This window comes from Eumetopias jubatus, unplaced genomic scaffold (genome assembly GCF_037043125.1).
Source record: "Eumetopias jubatus isolate StellerSeaLion01/CBP00866 unplaced genomic scaffold, mEumJub1_p1.0 scaffold_6, whole genome shotgun sequence".
NCBI lineage: Eukaryota > Metazoa > Chordata > Mammalia > Carnivora > Otariidae > Eumetopias > Eumetopias jubatus.
The window spans coordinates 3,163,351-3,183,553 of record NW_028274812.1 but is presented as its reverse complement, the minus strand read 5'-3'; the positions used below and the strand labels follow the sequence as shown (position 1 = coordinate 3,183,553).

Genomic DNA, 20,203 nt, shown 5'->3' with positions numbered 1-20,203 from the left:
GAGCCCTACGTTGGGTGTAGAGGTTACTAAAAAAAAATAAATAAACTTAAAAAAAATAGACCCAGGGACACCTGCGTGGCTCAGTCTGTTAAGTGTCTGCCTTCGGCTCGGGTCATGATCCCAGGGCCCTGAGATCGAGCCCCGCATCGGGCTCCCGGCTCCGCGGGAAGCCTGCTTCTCCCTCTCCCACTCCCCCTGCTTGTGTTCCCTCTCTCGTGTCTCGCTCTCTGTCAAATAAATAAAATCTTTAAAAAAAAAACGGTATGCCTCCAGTTTATACCATACCTTTTCCTTGCAGAGCTCAGACTTTTGGGTACGCTAAGCGTACTCCGCACCCCCGTGGGGGGGCGCCACGTCTCCTAGCGTGCGTGCTCACACGGCAGGCCGGCAAGCGTGGGCGAGAAGGTGCCAAGCCAGGCCCCTGAGCTGCCGCCCAGCTCCGAGCACCGCAGGACGACAGCCAGCGGCGTGGCCAGCAGCCCCACGCGGCCCGGGGTGCCCGGGGTGCCCGGGGGCGGCGGCGCTGAGCTCAGCCGGCTGGGGACGCCTCCCGGGGGCCTCGCCGCCCCGATACTTGCCGCCCCGTCCCGCGAGAGGCCGCAGTGGACTTGCTCCCTCACGCTACAGAAGCAGCGCGTCCAGAGCTTCCCCGGGAAGGCGAGGGCAGCCCCCGAAGTAAGCCACCCTGGCCGGGGCGCCTGGACAGCGAGGTGGGCCGCGGGGACGGGGCGGCTTGCTCAGGCCCCCGCGCCGGCAGTCCGGCAACGCGGCCGCACCCACAGCTCTGCCCAGCTGTGTGCGGCCGCGGGGGTTGCAGTGACCTGCGGACACGTCAAGAGGTGATTTGACATTCAGAGACGAGCAGAAGGAACGGTCCCCCTTTTTGCCTCGCCCTCTGGGGACAGCCCTTTTCCAAGAGACCCCCAAAGGATGACAGCGGGACCTCTGGGGGCACTCAGGTAGGACGTCATCACGTCCAAGGTCTTGCAGAGGTGTGTGTTAAAAGCGGCCTTCCACACAGACGCCCATGGCCTCTTCTCAGTCCGGAGCCTGTGCCCCGGGCCAGGCACTGCTCCCCACTCCCCCCGGGGAAGTCCTCTCGGGCAAAGCAGACCCTCAGCTTTACTCTTTCTTAGGCCAGGAGGTGGAAGCTTGCAGAGCTAAGGACCTAGCCCAGGAGTGCACAGCGACACGGGTGTGGAGCCCACTCTTTCCCCCAAGCTCTATTCGGTGATGGAGCTGCTGACAATCCCAGCCAGGGTGACCCACACTAGCCTGTTCCCCTCCTCCGACACCTGCCCTTGGCCTTCAACAGGAAGGCCCTCCACTGTTAGTCAATAGATTTTCATGTTTTGAGGATCCCTATGAGGAGCAGGCCAAAGCAATGGGAACAGAGAAACGCTACATTTTGCATACAACGTGGGGAGCCAGGGAGTCGTGAAGCCTCCAGGGCTCATCTGTGGGCCCGGCCGTGAACCTTGGCCCAAACTGCTCTCAGGGACGCTGAGTGGGCCGGCCCAGACACACGCCCGCCGGGTGTGATGTGCTGGTGCCGCGGACCAGCTGCGGACCTGCCAGGGGCGGGCGGAGGCTCGCACTGTGACAGGAGGGGAAGCAGGGTGGGGCAGGCCAACGGGACAGGGCCCCTCCCACACACCCCCTCCTGAAGATGCGAGTGTGCAGGGAACAGTCCGGCCTGAACTCTCTCATGTGATTAGTGAGACTCCCCCATAAGCACACCCCAGCCAGGGCCTGGCCCGCACTGCGGCAGACCGGTCCCCCTCACCCCACAGGCTCTGAAACCCACCGCCACGTCTGTCTGTCCTCCCCTTGCTGGTGGGGGGGGGGGTGGTGCCAGGACCAGGCTGGTCCCCTCAAGAGGGAACTTGCTCCTCGTCAACGGGCATCGCGGGGTTGGCGAGCAGGAGACGTAACTAGGCGCACAAACACCACGCCGGGCAGGGAACCCGAGCTCGTCAGTCATGAGTCCCCCCACGCCCCCACTAGCTCCCAAGCACACGGGCCTCTGCCGCCGCCTGGGCTGGGACGGAGGGCCAGCGGAGGGCTGCGGGCTTTCTCCTCTGTCCCAGGGCCGCCCCCTCCCCCCGACAGACCTCTTGACCAGAGCTCTGCGCTCGGCTCTGGGACCCCCTGCGCTGGTGGGGAGGCAACGGGCTTCCAGGGAGCTCTGCGTGCTCACGGTTCCACTCTGGCACTCCAGCAGCGGCCTCCGCCCGCAGGACTAGGGCACCTTCCAGCCTGGCTACGTCCGCCCCCGCTAAGCATCGTGTCGGGTCCCTGGCCCGGCTCTTCGTGCTCAGGACTCGCACGGTGGTGCTGCCCCAGCGGGCCACCTGGACGGACCCACCTCTCTGACTCTGGGAGGACCCCTCACTTTGGTCTGGCTGAACCCTACACCTACCAGCGACGTAGGATGAAAGGTCACACCACTCTGGTTCCGAAAACAAAGTCCCCACTGGTAGCAGTGAAACGGAAGAGACATTTCACCCTCCTTGATCTTGAGGCTTCTGAGGCGTGCTGACAAACACGGAACAGAAAGCCAGGGCTGTCGGGGGCCTGGCCTCTGGATGAAGACAAGCCTGTCCGCCCGGGCCTCGGCCATGCTGCCCCGCCACTCTGGGCAGGCGCCTCGGCCTGCCTGACCCTAAACGACCGGGCAACCCAGGCCCGGGCTGTGGAGGCGCGCCTGGAGCATGCTGCCCCCTACACCCTGAGTGACACCCTTATCACTACTTTCACCATGACACGGTGATCTTCTGCAAGCGTGTACTCAGGAGGGCAGACTGTAGCCTACTCATTCTTCTACAGAAAGAGTGCACAGTGCCGGGACTGAGTCAGTGTGTCCCCCACCCAGCACATTATACATTTGACCCAGAAAAGTATTTTTCCAAGTGTGGGTTTATTTCAAAATTGTAAAGATTTATATATTATTTTTATTACATATAGTAAGCAGTTTTTAGCTTAAAGTAAAAACCTTCACATTTAAAATTTAAAAAAAAGAAAAAAAAACGTAGGCATTTTTAAAGAGCCAAAAAAGCTTGCAGCATAGGTTTATCCTTCAATATTCACATCTTAAATGCTATTTAGAAAGGATTAAAAAACGAGCTAAAAATCATTTACAATTGGCAATGATTAAAAACGCCTTATTTGGGGAAGAACATGTTAATGAGACATAATGAATTTCACATTACAAGTGTTTAACAGTTGAATCGAGCATGTAGTTTCCACCAGTACACAAAATGGTCTTAATAACCTGTCACAGCAGCTGTTTGGGGAGTGAACAGAATATCGACTTTCCAAGGCTCTTTTCAAAGAGTTTCTGATTTTCAGCTTAAGAGAGAAGAGCAGCATTTAATTACCGCATCCCTGGTGGGGCGGGGGGGGGAGAGAAAAAAAAACAATGTAATAATCTGCCTCATATATAATGATGTTGGAGAAAACATTCTTGCCAAGAGACAAACGCAGGATCACCTCTCTACATCAGAATTCAGGTGGAGCCTCCGAAGCATTCCCTAACAAAAACTTTGCTGAATATCACCTAAAATCAAGAACTGAAACTTGAAAATAACGTTTTAATGTCTGAAATGACATTTATTTTAGGCACTCTTTTCTAGCACGTATGCTAATCTTAATATAAAGAAATAAATGTAAACATCAAAAATAACCTAACAAAAGAATACTTTTTAAAGAGAAATAATGAACTGGATTTTAAAAAGGAAAATGTTTATAATGACATCCTCGGAATTCCAAAGAAATATTCACGTTCACTTCCTTCGCCTTTCACATTTTCTTTCGAAAACAACTTGTTTCAACTATTACTTAACATTTTCATTCATTTAAAGTTACTCTTTGTATATGGATGCACCAATGAACTGGAGATGTCTGAGCAGATTCTGTGCATGGCCCTCAAATGCAGGGGTTGGGCCTGGCTTGGAATTGCTGTGGCTTCGAGCTCAGACTCACAGGGCTGGACATCATTTCTAGGTGACCTTTCCCCGAGCTGAGAAACGGCACCAGATCTCCCAGCAGAGGTCCTGAGGACTGGAGAACCACCTGCAGTCTCCGGTCCCACAGCTTGCCCACCTGGAGTTGACCCTGGTCTGCCTGTCCTCCTTGTAAGCACTCATCAAAAAGAATCGGCCATTTGAAATGCAACAAAAATAGAATTTCTACAATCTCCTTCCTTGTTCATGTTAGGCATACAATTTTGCCGTGTTTCATAGGTAACCTATGTTTCCAGATTTTACAAAGAAACAAAGCTGTGCCTCAACAGAGTATTCTTCTGAACTGGTCAGGTTTAAGATTACAGTGAGTTTTCCTTTTCCCTCCACAACTAAATGAATACATTTCTCGGGAAAAATATAAGAAGACGGCAGTTACTCTTGACATGTAAATATGTTTCTGCCGGCTTAAAACAAACACATATCACACGTCATTTTTTCACTAACTTGCTTTATCTTTAATGTAGAATTTGTTTTGCTGGTGTCTCTATGTCTCATGTCCTGAGTATGTGCAGTCATGGAAGGATCAGGAATTTCCTACCTGCAAGTGTCCAGGTGGCAAAAGCAGCACATTCCCAACCTAACTGCTACATACGTTCAAAATGGTTTCACTTTATATGGCAGACTTCTACTCATCTTATTTAAAAAATAATTTCTTTGGGGGGAGAAAGTCAAAGTCCACCAAAAACAAAAGACAAAAAACAAAAAAAAACAGCCTTTTATATCACATTTTAACGTACATATGCTAAAATTCACATATTTGTGTTAAAGATCGTTAGAGGACCAGAAACAACAGCCTCACCTTGCATATGGGATGTATGACAGGCTGTACCTGCAGGAAAAGTTCACAGATGTTGAGACCATCTAAATACCGTTCTTCCTCATGCCAAGTGGCCTTACTCGAACACCCCAGAAAATATGGCAGCATATTGTACGGCAATCCTCAAAATATGGCCCCAGACCAGTAATGAACAGCATCAGCAAGGAACTGATTAAAAATACACATTTTTGTGCCCCACCCCCCACCTCCTGAACAAACTCTCTACGTGACCCTGACAACTGCTGCTGAAGTCTGAGCTGGAGATACTAGACCCTGTTTTTTAATAAAAACTATAAAATAACTGAGAATAAACTGCATTCTCCTTTAGGGAGTAAGCCCATCATTAAGTACAGATGACACAATAGAAAAAGCAACACATTATAGAAAAAGGCCAAGGAATTTGATTGAAACCTTGCCACAGTTCACTGAAACAGAGCTGAACAGCAGGTGGAGAAGCGCACGCAGCAACCGTGGGTGCTCCAGCCGTCAGGGCGGAGAGACCCGGGGCCAAAGCAAAGAGTGATCTCAGAGGGGCACCATCAGGGAGACGGGAAACAGCCACTCGGGGGGGGACTGACTAACTGAGCTCTAAAGAGAAAGGGAAACACTCCAGAAACTCTTGTGTTGGGAAAAACATGGAAGCGTGTGGGGTGGAGCTCACCCAATTGAATCACATACGCACTGGGCCTTTTATGCAGTCAGATTGCATGCAGTCCAAACGTGACAAGACTTCCTGGAGGGGAACGTGTGATCAGGAAGAAGGGGCAGAAGAGAACATTCGGAAGGAGGGCCAGGGGAGCAGTATCTACGACTACGTGCAGCTGACTCCTCGGGTCTACTTAAATGTGGATTTTTTTTTCAATCAATACTTTGGGAAATTTTTTTGTTGGAGATTTGCAACAATTTGAAAAAACTCGCAGATGAACCACATAGCCTAGGAATACCAAAAAGAATTAAGAAATAGGTATTACTGTAAGACTATAGCATCTAAGACATAAGAGAAAACATGTACTGATCGGTTTCAGTCACAGTAGACTCTTAGTGGGTGAGCTCTGGGCAGTCAAATGTTACACACAGGTGTTGAACCAGGTGGGGCTGGGTGCCCCTCACCCCACAGCTGCTCAACGGTCAACCATATTCACTGACGATTCCGATGGGACAGCGCCAGGTGTGGCAGCGCCACACTCCCCAGAACGACATCGACTCGGTAATTACTCACCCCACAGCGCAAAGGCAACGGTAAGCCGACATTATCTGGGGCTTCTCCCGTGACACGGCCTCACTTCTTTGGATTCACATGGTATCACCTACATTCCCTATCATTTCTCTTTCACGTACTCGGAAAGCAGTAAATGCGTCATGGTGTAAGCAAGCCGGCCCAGCAGCCCACGCTCCAGGCAGTGACCTCCACCTCTCTCTCCACGGCCCGCCCTCCGGTCACCACCGAGCGACGCCGAGTCTCATGGGACACCTGGCAGATCTCACTCATCTGACCTCTCGGGAGGTCCGGCCTCCAGGCACAGCCTTCATCACGTTCCCAGGCTCAAAGGCTCGCAACAAAACTCTCTCACTGCTCAGGGGATGTTAACTGTCTAACCCACGTGAGACTTACCAGGTCATGGACAAGAACTGCAATATGCAGAATAGTAAGGCCAGGCCCTTCTTGTGCCACTATAACAACAGCAAAAACAGAGAAATGGTAAGTTAAGGATTTTTAAAAATATTTTTCACAAGCAAGTTCAATTCCTGCCCTTCAAAATGCAGAAGACGGCTTCACTTACTCTTAGTACCACAGGTTTTTTTTAAAAAAAGATTTTTTTATTTGGGCACCTGGGCAGTTCAGTCGGTGAAGCGTCTGCCTTCGGCTCAGGTCATGATCCTGGAGTCCTGGGATGGAGTCCTGCATCAGGCTCCCTGCTCAGCGGGGAGTCTGCTCCTCCCTCTGCCCCTCCCCTTGCTCATGCTCTCTCTCTCTCTTAGGTAAATAAATAAGAGAATGGCAGAGAGAGAGAGCATGAGAGGGTCAGAGCGAGAAGCAGACTCCCCGCAAAGCAGGGAGCCCGACGACGTGGGGCTCGATTCCAGGAGCCTGGGATCATGACCTGAGCCGAAGGCAGACGCTTCACCGACTGAACCACCCAGGCGCCCCTAGGATGACAGATTTAAGATTCAGTAGATGTGAAGTTTCAATCTGCACATTTCCTTTCTAAAATTCTGCACCTCAATTTAAATACTGCTAAATGTCTGGCACTGGCTCAGAGCCCCCAAGGTAACTGTGCAGAGGCTCATTAAAGCCACGTGTCCAGGTCAGAGGCACCTCCACCACCATGAACACTCAAACCACACTGAGCTGTCAGGTCTCTGTCCTCCGGGGCTTACATAACTTCACTCCTCTCTTGCTCCTGGTTGTTAGTTTTTGAAGGAAAACTGCATTTTATTATAATCTCCTAGAATAACATAAAATGAACAGTTTCTGTGTTAAAATGGCCTATTTTTTGGATTCCTTGTCCATTTTTATTTATATTTGTTCACTTACCATTTTTAGTTTATACTGCCTACAAATAAATAGGTGGTTAGGCCATCCAAGAGCCGGGAATCAATGCCCCACACAGACATACAAGTACGGCTTAAGAATATTCTTTTGAGTTATCATTGAGAAATGAGGTGTGAGCATTGTCACATAATTCAAGCTCAGTCCTTACATCATCAAAATTAAAAAGAAAATCAGAACATTTTTGATAGAATATTCCTAAAATATATTATACACTACTCTTTCTTTTTTTAAATGTGCAGTTTTCTTGATAGCTCGAGAACCACCTCAAATCCCTTTGGGAAGTAGACGGGGGTGCAATAAACACATATAATGAAGACTCAGGAACACTGAGAAGTCAGCTGAATTGGAATAGTGTCATTTCCCCCCAGAGGCTAACGCAGAGCTGTTCACCATACCTTAAGAGCTACAGGATTAATTTAAGTTGTTTTGCCTTTTTTTTTTTAAGTGATTTTACATCTTTTTAAAAATTACGTAATCTCTACGCCCAACATGGGGCTCCAACTCATGACCCCGAGATCATCCAACTGAGCGAGCCGAGCCCCCCCTTTTGTCTCTTTTGGTTCATTTGTTTTGGTTTGTTTTCTTGCCCTTTCTCCTTATTAGTTTCAACATCCTGTGATTCAAAATGTACTCCGGCATCTGCAGCATCCCCCTGCCTGAGGGGACAGCGTGGCCAGCCAGCGAGCACAGCAGACAGAGAAAACACCCCCAGCAAGAGCCTCTCGGAGCCCAGGAGTTGTTAGAGGAGCTGGTGCTTCTGCCCTAAAAGCGAGTCTGAACTCCCCTGTCTGTTCTGGAGGGCAGAGTCTGTCACAAGTCTAACCACTAACCTCATGTTACTATACACCATCTTAGGGACACCCAACCTTGGGGGGTTTTAGACGCCAGACTCTGAGCTCCTTTGGGGTGGTGTGACGACACGGGTGAGGGGCCACGGTTAGTAGGAGGCAGGCACATAACTTACCCAAAGAGCAGCACACAAGGTAAGTACGAAACACAACTATGGGAAAGGAAAGAAAAAAATCGCAAATGTGAGTCCTTCTAAAAGCTTAAAAGGATTCATAAGCCAACCTGCACTCCCTGGCGCATAATCGAGCTCTAGGACCAAATCAAGGACACAGCCACACTGATCGTACTTTCTTACCCTGTGCCAAGTGGGCTCCACCTCAAAGTCTAGGACCGCATTGTTCCTTGGCAAACTACAAGCACCTAGTAAATAATCCGCTAAATAAATCAACAGAAAGGATGTCTGAGGAAGGATATCAGCTGTCTTGTTTTTAATTTTTTTCTTAGGTCTTGTATAACTACTGTCCCGTGTTACATCAGTTTCGGGTGTACGGGACAGGGGTTCAACACCCGCATCCACAACTCAGTGCTCACCGCGATAGCTGTGCTCTTCATCCCGACGGCCGCCGTGCTGAGAAGTGCTTACGTGAATGTTCAGTAACAGAACACTGCAACAGATGCTTAGCGCCGCCGGGAACACCCGGGAAACTCTACTTTACTTAACTTGACATAAGGAATCTACTGCAATGATTTGCACACCGAAGATGACATCATCACTCATGTCCCTGTGTCCCAAGGAGGCAGGGGAGTGAAGGTGAGGGGCGGGCGACAGCAACAGTGACAAGCAGGAGGCTGGCAGGCAGAGCCCTGTGTGAGATCCCAGCTCTGACACCGAGAGTGTTCAATCAGTCGTCTGCTCTCGCCTTCAGTTTTCTCCTCTTTAAAGTGAGGACAGTGTCTACAGAGCTGCTCTAGAGGACAATGGTGGTAGTGGATCAGAACCTGTCACGGCCTGGGCTAGGGGCCGGCACTGACAGGATGCTGCGTAAGTGGCAATCACCGCTTCACTGTCATGATTAAGCACAAATTATGTCAGCAGCAAATCTGAGCACACAGAACACTCAACTGGAAACGCCACGACTCAGGTCATCACCAAAGTTACGTCCTCTAAATACTTAATGGTCTCTCTTGGGAAACAGTATGTATTTCTAAATGTTTGAACAGCCTTCTTGACTTTATGCTTATTTGTGTAGAGTACATTACTAAGATGGGTTCCAGGATATCCTAAAGAAAGCCAATCTACATAAAATCTTAGTAAAACATAAACTTCTCACAGTGTGAGAAGCTTATGCTGTTGCATAAGCTTAGGTAACCCACACAAAGTTGAACATTAATATACTGCTATACATGTTAATATAGGAAATTCCAAAATAACTGGAAAAATTAGAAAAATGGTAATAAAATATGATGAAGTTGAATAAGGACATAAATAAAAAGTTAGGCTAAAGAGGGTTTTTTCCTCTGGTAAAGAGGTGGGAGGAGATTCACACACATTATGGTTGAGAACATTTCCTGACTACACATCTAACCAATTCAGCTGTGTTTAAAAGCTTCCTAGTGTTACAAGGACATACTAGCTGATGCTGATCCTTAAGTTCAACAACGTGCTTAAAGAGAAATCTGCAAGAGACACAGACAAGCCAATTGGGAAGAAGGGGCTCAGTGGAGAGAGGGACACTTCAGTTCCTTGGCCCATGGCACCCAAAACATCAGCCAAGAACCCAAAATGCATGATGTGCAAACTTTCTAACCACAAGCCCACTCCTGCCCCGATTCAAAGACCCTACATTTAAGAGTGATGACCTGACAGCCATGCACAAAACCCATCAAGTGATGAATGGCATCCTGAAAGGCACGGCTCAGAAGCCATGCTGCTGGGAGTACAAACAAACAGTCACACAGGGAAGGGACAGAAGCCTGACGACAGGCTACGTGAATGAAGCCAAGCGTCCCTGAGAAAAGAGGTGAATGGCCTCAGAAGAGACCTGTGTTCCAGCCCCATCCTCCAAAGAGCACACACAGCCACCTGTTCTGAGGTGCTCTATGGGGCTGGGAAATGACATACATCCACCTCTGATCTCCACGTTAATACTCAGAGCTCCAGTGGTAGGTATGTGCAACAGAAAGCAGGATTGAGCAAGTCAGTCAATTTAAGTAATGCCATATCATCTAAATTCTCTGAACACAAAGCCTTAAGGATAGGACTATTACATGCAGCAAGAGAAATATAATAGTATATATATAAAAGCGGGCAATTATCTGTAAGATAATCATGCAAAAAACACTTCTCTAAGTTTTAATTTTCATTATTTACTTACAAGCATAATAATTGTTGCAAGCAGTCTTGTTGTTTCAAACATTTTCTTCAGTTGCTTCACGGGTCCCATTAGAAAGCATGTACTTAAAAAAAGAAAAAAAAAGTATGAACTTATATGAAACAAACAGGAGAACGAAGAGATGGGCCTGCTACTTTGTCTGGCTATATAAACATAAATGCTTTAAAGAAAAGATATCTTATGTTGGTTTACTAATAAAAATCTCTCACTAAATCAGTTATATTTTCCCTTAACGTTAAAAGCAAACTTTTTCTAAAACTTTAATACTTTATTTTCTTTAACTAAGCTCTAGGCCCAACGTGGGCTTGAACTCACAACCCCAAGATCAAGAACTGCATGCTCTACCAACTGAGCCAGCCAGGCGCTCCAAAAGGAACCGTGAATCTGGTGTTCTAGGACACACCAATGCCTTCTCACAAGGTATTCGCGGTATTGTTTCATAGCTCCCGGTGAACGTGATGGCCGGAGCAGTCCTGAACTCTCAGGTCACATGTTCCCAATCTGAGCCAATTCACACACTGCTACCCCTCACCCCTGCACGCTACAGACCAGAACAACGCTCGGTCACTGCAAAGCCCCCCACAGTGACATGACCTAAACCTGCTGAGCTGGGCTCTGTTCCAGCCTGAAGGAACAGCTCTGTGGGCACGAGCCCAGGAAAGCCCATTGATCTTGGCCTCGGCCACACAGGTTCACTTGACTACCTCTGATCCAGAATATTCCTGAGGAGACAGAAGGTGACCTCTGAAAGCTCAATGTACACAAATGCAAAACGCATACACCTGACAACTACTCCAACAGACATCAACACACCCAAATGGGCACCAAGATCCTCTGAAAGGGATTCCTGCGCCCCAATCCAAAATGCTCCTGGGCTGGCGGTCCTCACCCTCTATCTGCTCAGCACTACCGGAGGATCTCCTGGCTGGTTGGGAGGCAGTCCGGTCCTTGCCCTCACTGAGACAGGGCTTCCCAAGCAGGGAGCCAAGCACGGCACCATGAGCCAGGGCTCTGGAGGACGGTCTGCTAGAAAGCCTGTCGGTCACCCTATTGGGCACATCACGGGATACTGACTCACCCTCTCTGTGCTACAACCCCCGGCCATAAGGTGGGGGCGATAACAGTGCCCACCTCAGACACTGCGGTAACAGACAGAAACACTTAGCAAGTGCCCCAAAGGCTGGCCATTCCTACCGTTCCCACACCGTGATGCCCCGGGCACATAGCAGGGGGTCAATAAACACTTATTGGACGAACATAAATCTTGTGGCTCCAAAAGCCATACTATTTGGGAAGTGCCTCCAGGAAAGGAAGGCTGGTGATGGTGCCAGCAAACCAAACGTGGAGGAGCCCGACTTCCATACGCACCTGGCTAGCGCAGCGAGATTTCCAAAGGTATAAAACACTGCAAACAGCTTTATGCCACCAGGAAGCCACAGCAATCCGGTCCCCTGAGTTCAGATATATTTTGAAATCATTTTACCGTTGTAATAGCGTAAAATATAAACGTGCTACAAGAGAAATGATTATATAATAATGTACAATTTAAGTATAAATGTGCTCATATAGTCTCTACGTCGTTTTAAAAAGACAGTTAATTTTCATTGTTCTTTGCTAACTGGACTCTTCTGCCTATTTTGCATATAAGTATGTAAAACTTAACTGTAATACACCTTCCCTACACATGTGCGTAAATCTCACTCTACTTAAATTAATATTCTTTATAAGCGGCAAGTTAAATAGTTTACACATCTCTATTCCTGACTCTACAGCTTTCTACACACATGGATTTTTCTTAAAAAGAATTATTTTCACAACCTATAAACCACCCCCCAAATACTAATTTCTGCATCTCTGTATTGATCTCTAGCCCTTTATTTCAGGTGACTGACTATGTCCCCTGGAAACAGACCGCGGGCTGCTTGCTGGAACTAAATGGGGTTAGTCTGGCCTAAAATATAAGTCACGAGGGCAACAGAAGGCTGTAACTCACAAGGACAGAGAAGAAAATGCCGCACACGAAGCAGATGACGAACCACTTCAGCCTGGTGTTGTAGCTGAGGGACGAGGCCTCCAGGACCTTAGGAAGGAAGGGGAGTCAGAACACGTCCCCCAGCTGCCTTGAGCAATCTGACTCCCCATGGCAGGAGGGCAAAGCTTCCCCTGAATCTGGTCACGTGAGAAGGGTAAGACCCCCCCCCTCACCCCACCCCAGGTTGGGAAGGGAAATGTGGGCACGACGTGGGGCTCGGGCGGTCTTGGGGCCCCGCTGTTCCCTCTGCCGGCGGGAGCACAGGTATGCCCGCGGCACTGTGCCCCTGGTTTTAACAGCCCTTGCCTGCAGGACAGCAGATGCACCCCGACATGCATGAAATGACAGAATGTATGATACGTATTATAAAATACTCAATGACTAAAAAAATAGGGGAAAATGAAATGAGACCAGAAAATGTGGAGCACTGCTGAGGCTGGGTCTCGGGCACACAGGGCTCACCATGCCTCCCTCAGTCCCTGCCTGAGGCAGCAGAGGCCCCCCAAGTGCAGAGCCTGAGACAGGGGTCCCACTGCATGAACTGCTCTCAGCAGAAACCCCGAGGGAAGTGAGACGAGCTGACAGGGAAGGGGAGATCATGTGGTTTCAGCTGGAGTTCAGCTTGGGCCTGGGCCGTCAACTGCACCTCAGTGTGGGTCCCGCCCTGACGCAGGGGCCAGCTGGCCATGGGCTGTCAGCAGAGGGGGACACCTGCGGGACCCCCAGGGTGTGCAGGAGGGCACAGCTGTGAGCCCCTGGGGGATGCATACACCTGTCTCACAAGGGGGACCTGGCAGCCGTCCATTGTGTCTGCCACTATAACTTCCACTTATTATAAAAAGTCCATTCAAAACCAACTCAGGAGAGCCCTAGGTACCTCCTCAACCATTACTAAAAACCCATTTTTTAAATGATCATTTATGCTAGAGCAACAGCATTCCTACATGCAAACTGCAACCAAGTCACGTGGGTAGAGTGGAAATCACCAGGCGATCCTTCTACAGTAATCCAGACGCAGCTGCAGACACGTTCCGATTTCTAAGTACACTCAGAACTTACTTTCCAATGACGCTGAAAAAGTATCAGCAATGGCTATTTCAGGAAACTAGAAGTACGTATTAAGAATTTTATATCAAAACTTGATTTCTAACTTATATTACCATAGATACTTAAAAATAAGATCATAGGCTTATAATGTATTTTCAAGAATGAAGCAAAAACAGAAAATACCTTTCGCTACATTCCTTACCTCAACCCATTAACCTGGGAATCCTTATGCAGCATGAAAAGTAGATAAAAATAACTAAATAAAGATTGTAAGTGCAACATATATCACTTAACACATTTTAAATGGTTTGTAAAATTTGCTTTAACTCACATTCTTGTTTCCAGCAATGTCACCTGTTCAGAGCAAAACTATTGTTCCACATTAAACAAAGAATGGACCTGCCTATGAAAACGTCCAAATGTCATGCTTCCTGACTAGGAAGAGGCCCCTGCAGTGTTTCCACTCCGCAGAGCATCACGAATCCGAAGACCACTCACCGCAAAGCAGCCTGTGGCCAGTGCACGCAGAGCAGTGTCCCACGGGAGCCGGACTGGGAACCGGGCAGGGAGAGTGCAGTAACGTGGGGATGGGTTTACAAATTTACATCACCCCGCCCCCCCATCCCTAAGTTCAGCCGCTGGCTTTCAAGAGCCAGTTCATTCTTCTCTCAACCTGGTCATTTATATAATTGTAGGTATTTCCCCCTTATTACCATCTTCCAAGTGATGAACTTGAAAAGGAAACAAGTTATTTCCATTTGTAAATATGGAATATTCAACCCACAAGCAAATGACTTGCCTTGGGCTTCGCCTACTGTCCAGGACACCGAAACAAATCACAGATTCCCTGACACCTAAGTGGGAAAACATGCAAGAACACCTGGCACTACATTCTCCACAAAGGAGCCAGAAGGAGCCCGGACCCTCCAGCCCCAGTGCAGCAGAAACATTCAGGTGCGACTTTCTGGTCCAAACATGATCAGGAATAAGCCCAGGAAAGCCAGCAACTGTGCTGATTTCTTAAAGGTTGTCTCAGAAAACAAATACGCATGGACACTGGCACAGTTACTTTACTTATTTGTTATCAAAGGCAGAGGAAGTGGGGCGCCTGGCTGGCTCCATCAATTAAGCGTCCAGCTCTTGGTTTTGGCTCAGGTCATGATCTCAGGGTTGTGGGATCGAGCCCCAAGTTGGGCTCCTTGCTCAGTGGGGAGCCTGCTTCTCCCTCTGCCTGTCACTCTCCCTGCTTGTGCTCTCTCTCTCACGCTCTCTAAATAAATAAATAAAATCTTAAAAAATAAATAAATAAAAATAATTAGAAAAACAAAAGAAGAGGAAGCAAAGAGAAAGCCTCTCGTCAGCAGGAGAGACTCCCCTTTCCTCTGGTCCACTCCTGCTGCAGTAAAACAGCACCACCAGGAACTAGAACGCAACTGATTGAAAAAAAATAGTTGGAAAACATGTTCCCAGCAGCAGCAACATTAGAGATGAGAGAATGAACCCGCGGCCCAGCGGACACTTGCTTCTCTCCTAGCGATGGAGAAGCCAGGAGAGAGCCCCCTGATCACAAAAGGGCAGCTGTCTCGAGCTGAGCCTTGCTCCGGGGCTACCAGCACCTGAACAGTGGGAATGCGGTGGGCTTTCAGCGAATGCACACCACAAATGCAGTACTCCTACAACTCCTTGTTCAAAACGACAGTGGCGCATAGAGAGGTAAAGGTGAGCCGACAGTGAGCTCAAGGAACAGGTGTGCATAGGCGCTCTCAAGTGGGATGGTGGCCACACTGTCTCAGGTGCCCTGCTCCTTACTCAGCCTCCTCCGTGACTAGCAGGCCCTCCTCCCTCCGTCACCTACTGCTCTCCCTGTCATGCTCTCTCACTCGGGACCCCCGATCACAGGTTCTACCCTGGATCGTGGCAGAATCTTGGATGATCCCAACATCCACATGGGCAGCCCACCCTCTCTGCTCCTTGCCCCCTCATCTCCATGGCCTTTGCCCTCCACTCCACTCAGTGACCCAGAACACTCTTAACCACCCAAAATCACTCCACATCCAAACTTCAAGCCGCTGCTCTTAGGCCCCGATGTTGTCCTGGTGGCACGCAGATCCAACTGCTTGTGCCCGGACTGCCCTGCAGCCTCTGGGTCCCCCAGCCAGCCCACTGGTCCTTCTCTCTCTGTAGAAAGGACATGCTCCATCAGCTCAGGAAGACATTTAAAATTCCCCTTCTGCTGCATCCATCCGGCAAAATGCCACCATGACTCAAGCCTGCTTCCTCTTCCTCTGGTGGCCAGTCATGTAGCAGAACCGGGGGCGGGGAGGGGGGGTCACAACCAGGGCATCACCACCTTCCCACGGGCCCTGACGCCGCCTGCCTGACAACCTGACGTGGAGGACTGACGGGCGCCGTGGAGACAGCCCACCTTCTCACTCCCCTGCCCACAGGCTACTTCAAACCTCCGGGTGTGGCCCTGACACTCTTCCTGTGCAGACAGCTTCCCCGCCTTCACACAGAAAACACAAACCGCCAATGTGCCCGGCCTCCACTGCTTGCTTCCACCAAACCACTGAGCCCCCTCAATAACACCTTCTCCTCCTTTCCGCAGATGACCGCAGAGTGGCTGAGGTCAATCCACCTGCTTTAGAGCCCAAGCCCTCGACCTTCTCAGGGAACGTGCAGTATCGGCTCCTCCCCGCTCTCGAGGGTGACTCCTGTGCTCTCCCTGAGACCCTTCCTACCAACCTGTACGCATGATTAGGCCTCTTCCAGCTTAAAGAAAAAACTCACTTGATTTCACTCTCCAGCGTCTGCTCATTCATTCCCTCAGCAAATACTACTGAGCGCCCCCAGGTGCTTGTCCTCCTTGCTGAGGGCTGGCCCTCCACACACCCTCCTCCCTGACGTCAGCTCCTCGTGTTTGGGGCTCCCTTGACGGGGAGCATACCGCTGCCCGGTGCCCAGACCATGGGGGAAATGGCACAGAGGGAAGCCAGCCCCCCCTTGCTTCCAGCCTCTTGCTACTACTGTCACAGAACACGATCTGAGGCACAATTCGCTCTGCCATTTTAGCCTACTGCTTTCTTTTAAGATTGATTTATTTTTTATTTTTTATTTATTTATTTTTATTTATTATTTTTATTTATTTATTTTATATTTTTGTATTTTTATATTTGTTTATATTTATTTATATTTTTATATTTTTTAATTTTTTTATTTTATTTATCTATCTATCTATTTATTTATTTGAGAGAAAGAGAACACAAGTGAGCACACAAGCAGGGGGAGCGGCAGGCAGAGGGAAAATCCCAAGCAGAATCCTGCTGAGCAGGGGGCCCAATGTGGGGCTCGAACTCAGGATCCCAGGATCATGACCTGAGCCGAAGTCAGACGCTTAACAGACTGAGCCACCCAGGCGCCCCGGCCCATGTCTTTAATCAGCTACTCTGACCCCGACTGCCCAGCAGCTGAGCCCGACGCTGGTGACAAAGCTGTGAATGTGGTAAGTGGCTGTCTTCATACCAGCAAACGCCCACATACTAGAACGTCAGGTGCCGTGTGTGCTGTAGGGAGGAATTAAGCAGGTCCAAGAGTGGAGGGCAGGGCGGGCTGCGCTACTTCAGCTGCGTCAGGAGTCTTGCTACAGGCCTCTGGGGAGGTGCATCGAACAAGAGCTGACCGAAGTGGGGACAACATCAGAGGGAAGAGTCCTCTCCTCCCTGTGACACCAACCTCCCCCCAGATCCGGGTCCTCATCTCACACTCCAGAAACTGCCTTGTCACCCTTGTCGGATCCCCGCGAGAAAAAGCCCACACAGGTTAAGGCCCAGTAGGCCAGCCCCAGGAGCCGGGCTGGGGCATCCCAGCATCCATCAGGCAGCTGAGCAAGCACAGTCGTCCTGGGGGGCTGCGGGGGGAGGTGGGGAGGTTTTGCAGAGGGCTGAGGTGCCTCGAGCAGAGTTTAGACCTTATACTGAGTGCTACAGGAAACCGTATGGTTGGTCTGGACCCTCTCACACCTGGCTCCATCTCTCCCTCCCTCCATCTTCCCAGACATGTCACAAGGAGGGACCCTACAACTCTGGCTACTCTGCCTCTTGCCTGGCCTCTAAATCCCCTCAGCAGGATGGTGGGGCAGTCCAAGATCTCAGGGGCACCCCCCCATCTCGCCACCTCCCCAGTCTACCCTGAGCCAATCCCATCCAGTCCTCCAACCCGCACCCCCCGTGCGTCCTGCCACACTCCCAGGACATCCCCCTAGACGCCATCAGCAAGCTCCCCACATCCTCACCCTCTGCCCCGCCAGGTCCCTGCCTCCTGCTCTCTGCACTCCGGTCTCCCCTGCACTCTCCAAGCAGGGCCTATCTCCTCAGGCCCACGCATCCTGACCACTGGGGACGGGAAGTGGGCTAGGTGAAAGTCCTCCTCACTGCTGTCACAACCATCCCGGGGTCACCCCCACACCACACCTCTTGCTCTTCTAAGGATTTTGCATGGGGCTCACTATCATCCCTCCACTCCTGTCTTAACTGTTGGTGATGCCATCACTGGAGTAAGCAAGCCTTCCAAAACTCTCTTAGGACTCCTGGTTCCTCGCCCTCTCTCCTCCAATAATCTCTGCACCTTACGTCAACCACCAAGCCCCTTATCTACAGTAATAGATGCGCCATCATCTCCAATCTCTCCATGGTCTCAATTTCAAGTATCCCCCTTTCCAACCACCACCTCCTACCCTCCAGCGTCCCTAGTTACCCAGCCCACCGACGTCAGCACTCACTCCCCCTTCACACTCCCCACCCCTGCTCCTATAATCACTCCTACACACATCCTCAACTTCTTTGCCCTCTGTGCCTCTGATCCGTTCATTGGGCAGCATCCAAACCCTGGTTAAATCCAACTCTGCCGGCCCTGCCCTACACTCGCGCTGCTGAATCTGACCCCCCCTCAGCCGTCAGGACCGTTACCCACAAGGGGGGCCTTTGTGCCGCAGACAGTCCCACCTTTGCTCCCTGGCCATTCGCTTGCCTGTTCGTACCTTCTTCCTGAACCTCAGCACTCACCGCCCCCCAAACTTCCAACTGGCTACCCTACTTCCTATGTCAGTGAGGACAGAATCCTCTAGTGCTCCAAACTCAGCATGTGGGGAGCTGTGCTGCGTGCTCTCTCCCCCTCCTCCCAGCAGCCCGCAGGAGCTGGCCACCCACATGCCCAAGCAAATACTCCCAACATCTTTCTCCCCTCTAGACTGCAGGCTCAAGAAAAGCGACACTATCACCGTCATGTTCCCAAGGTTCAGAGCAGCTCCGTACAACAGAACTTTCTGTAATGAAATGCCCCACTCACGTACCATCCCGTGCAGCAACCACTAACACACGTGTCTGCCGAACACCCGAAATGTGGCTGGCGTGGCTGAGAAAAGAATGTTAAATCTTCTTTAAGTTTTACTAGTTTAAACGTAAGTAGCCACATGCAGCTATGGATACTGCATCGTCCAGCACACAGCGCTGGGGCACAAAGTGCAGCGCAACACAGAGATTCGGTGAGTCAGTCGGGGGGGCCATTACTGCCCACTGACACCTCTCACAGTCCTATTAGTGGGTTCCCGTGTGACCATCATCATCTGCCTAACTGGTTACGGGTCCAATGAAGGCAGACGCTGTCTTGTAGGCTCTGGACCCTCACAGACTAGCCTAGCGTCTTGGCCGCAAGAAGGGCTGAATAAATAGAACGGCGGAGGGAGTTAGGCAAGGAGAGGGACAAACAAAAGACCCTTCTGCAGCACATTCGGTTCCAAGCGTGCCACTTCTGTGGCAGGCAGAAAAGAACTTGTCAGCATGCACACGCCGGAGACAGAGAACAGTTCCTGGTCCTCGGCTATTTTTAATTCTTCCACCAGAGGAAGTAACCTTCATCGAGCCTCTGGGGTAGAAGCACAGAGGCAAAAGATGGTTTCGTTTGGTTCGGAATCTTTTACCAGGGGCTCAATGCTTTACCAAACAACGTTTAATTCAGTTTATTTCACTTTTCAATGACCTTCCCCCCCCTCCGGTGGCCCTATTTCCAAAAGACACACACCCACTCGCGGCACCTCATTCTCCTCCAGGGGCAAACCCATGCAACGAAGCTCAGACCTCGGCTTCCCGCAGCTCGCAGGACAAAGCAGCTGCCCACCTGCCGGCGCTGCCCAGCCCGGCTGCAGAGCCCAGGGCAGCGCACAACACCCGGGGGAGCCCCGGGGAGGGCGGCGCGGCGCGGCACAGGGGTCCCCGAGAGTCAGAGGCCAAAGCGGGGCGTGGGGTGGGACTTAAGGCTTCTGCAGACCCCACGAAACCCCGCAAGGCTCCCCAGATTCTTCCCGGGAGGCGGGCCGACCGGCCCCCGCCACGGCCCGCTACCTGCGCGGTCAGGCCCTGCTCCTCGTCGTCCTGGCCGCTCAGAACCCGCCGCAGCTTCTCCATGGCCCTACTCCCCGCCGCACTGGCGGGCCCGCTCGCCGCACCCCCACGCCCTCCGGGAACCCGGAACCCGGAGCCCCCACGTGACCGG

General features: G+C 50.6%; 1 protein-coding gene across 2 annotated transcripts; it reads right to left on the bottom strand.

Annotated features, from left to right (window-relative positions):
• Positions 1-2,901: 2,901 nt before the first annotated feature.
• SFT2D1 (SFT2 domain containing 1) lies at positions 2,902-20,189 on the bottom strand. 2 transcript variants are annotated; one of them, XM_028103284.1, is made up of 8 exons: positions 20,053-20,189; positions 12,572-12,658; positions 11,947-12,029; positions 10,561-10,642; positions 8,361-8,396; positions 6,455-6,513; positions 4,825-4,854; positions 2,902-3,387 (listed from the first exon to the last, which is right to left on the bottom strand). In XM_028103284.1, the coding sequence occupies exons 1-8, from the start codon at positions 20,113-20,115 to the stop codon at positions 3,348-3,350; spliced, it is 480 nt and encodes a 159-aa protein (XP_027959085.1). In that variant the 5' UTR covers positions 20,116-20,189; the 3' UTR covers positions 2,902-3,347. The 2 variants fall into 2 exon arrangements, with proteins under 2 accessions (XP_027959085.1, XP_027959086.1); XM_028103285.1 differs by lacking the exon at positions 8,361-8,396.
• Between the last annotated feature and the right edge of the window lie 14 nt (positions 20,190-20,203).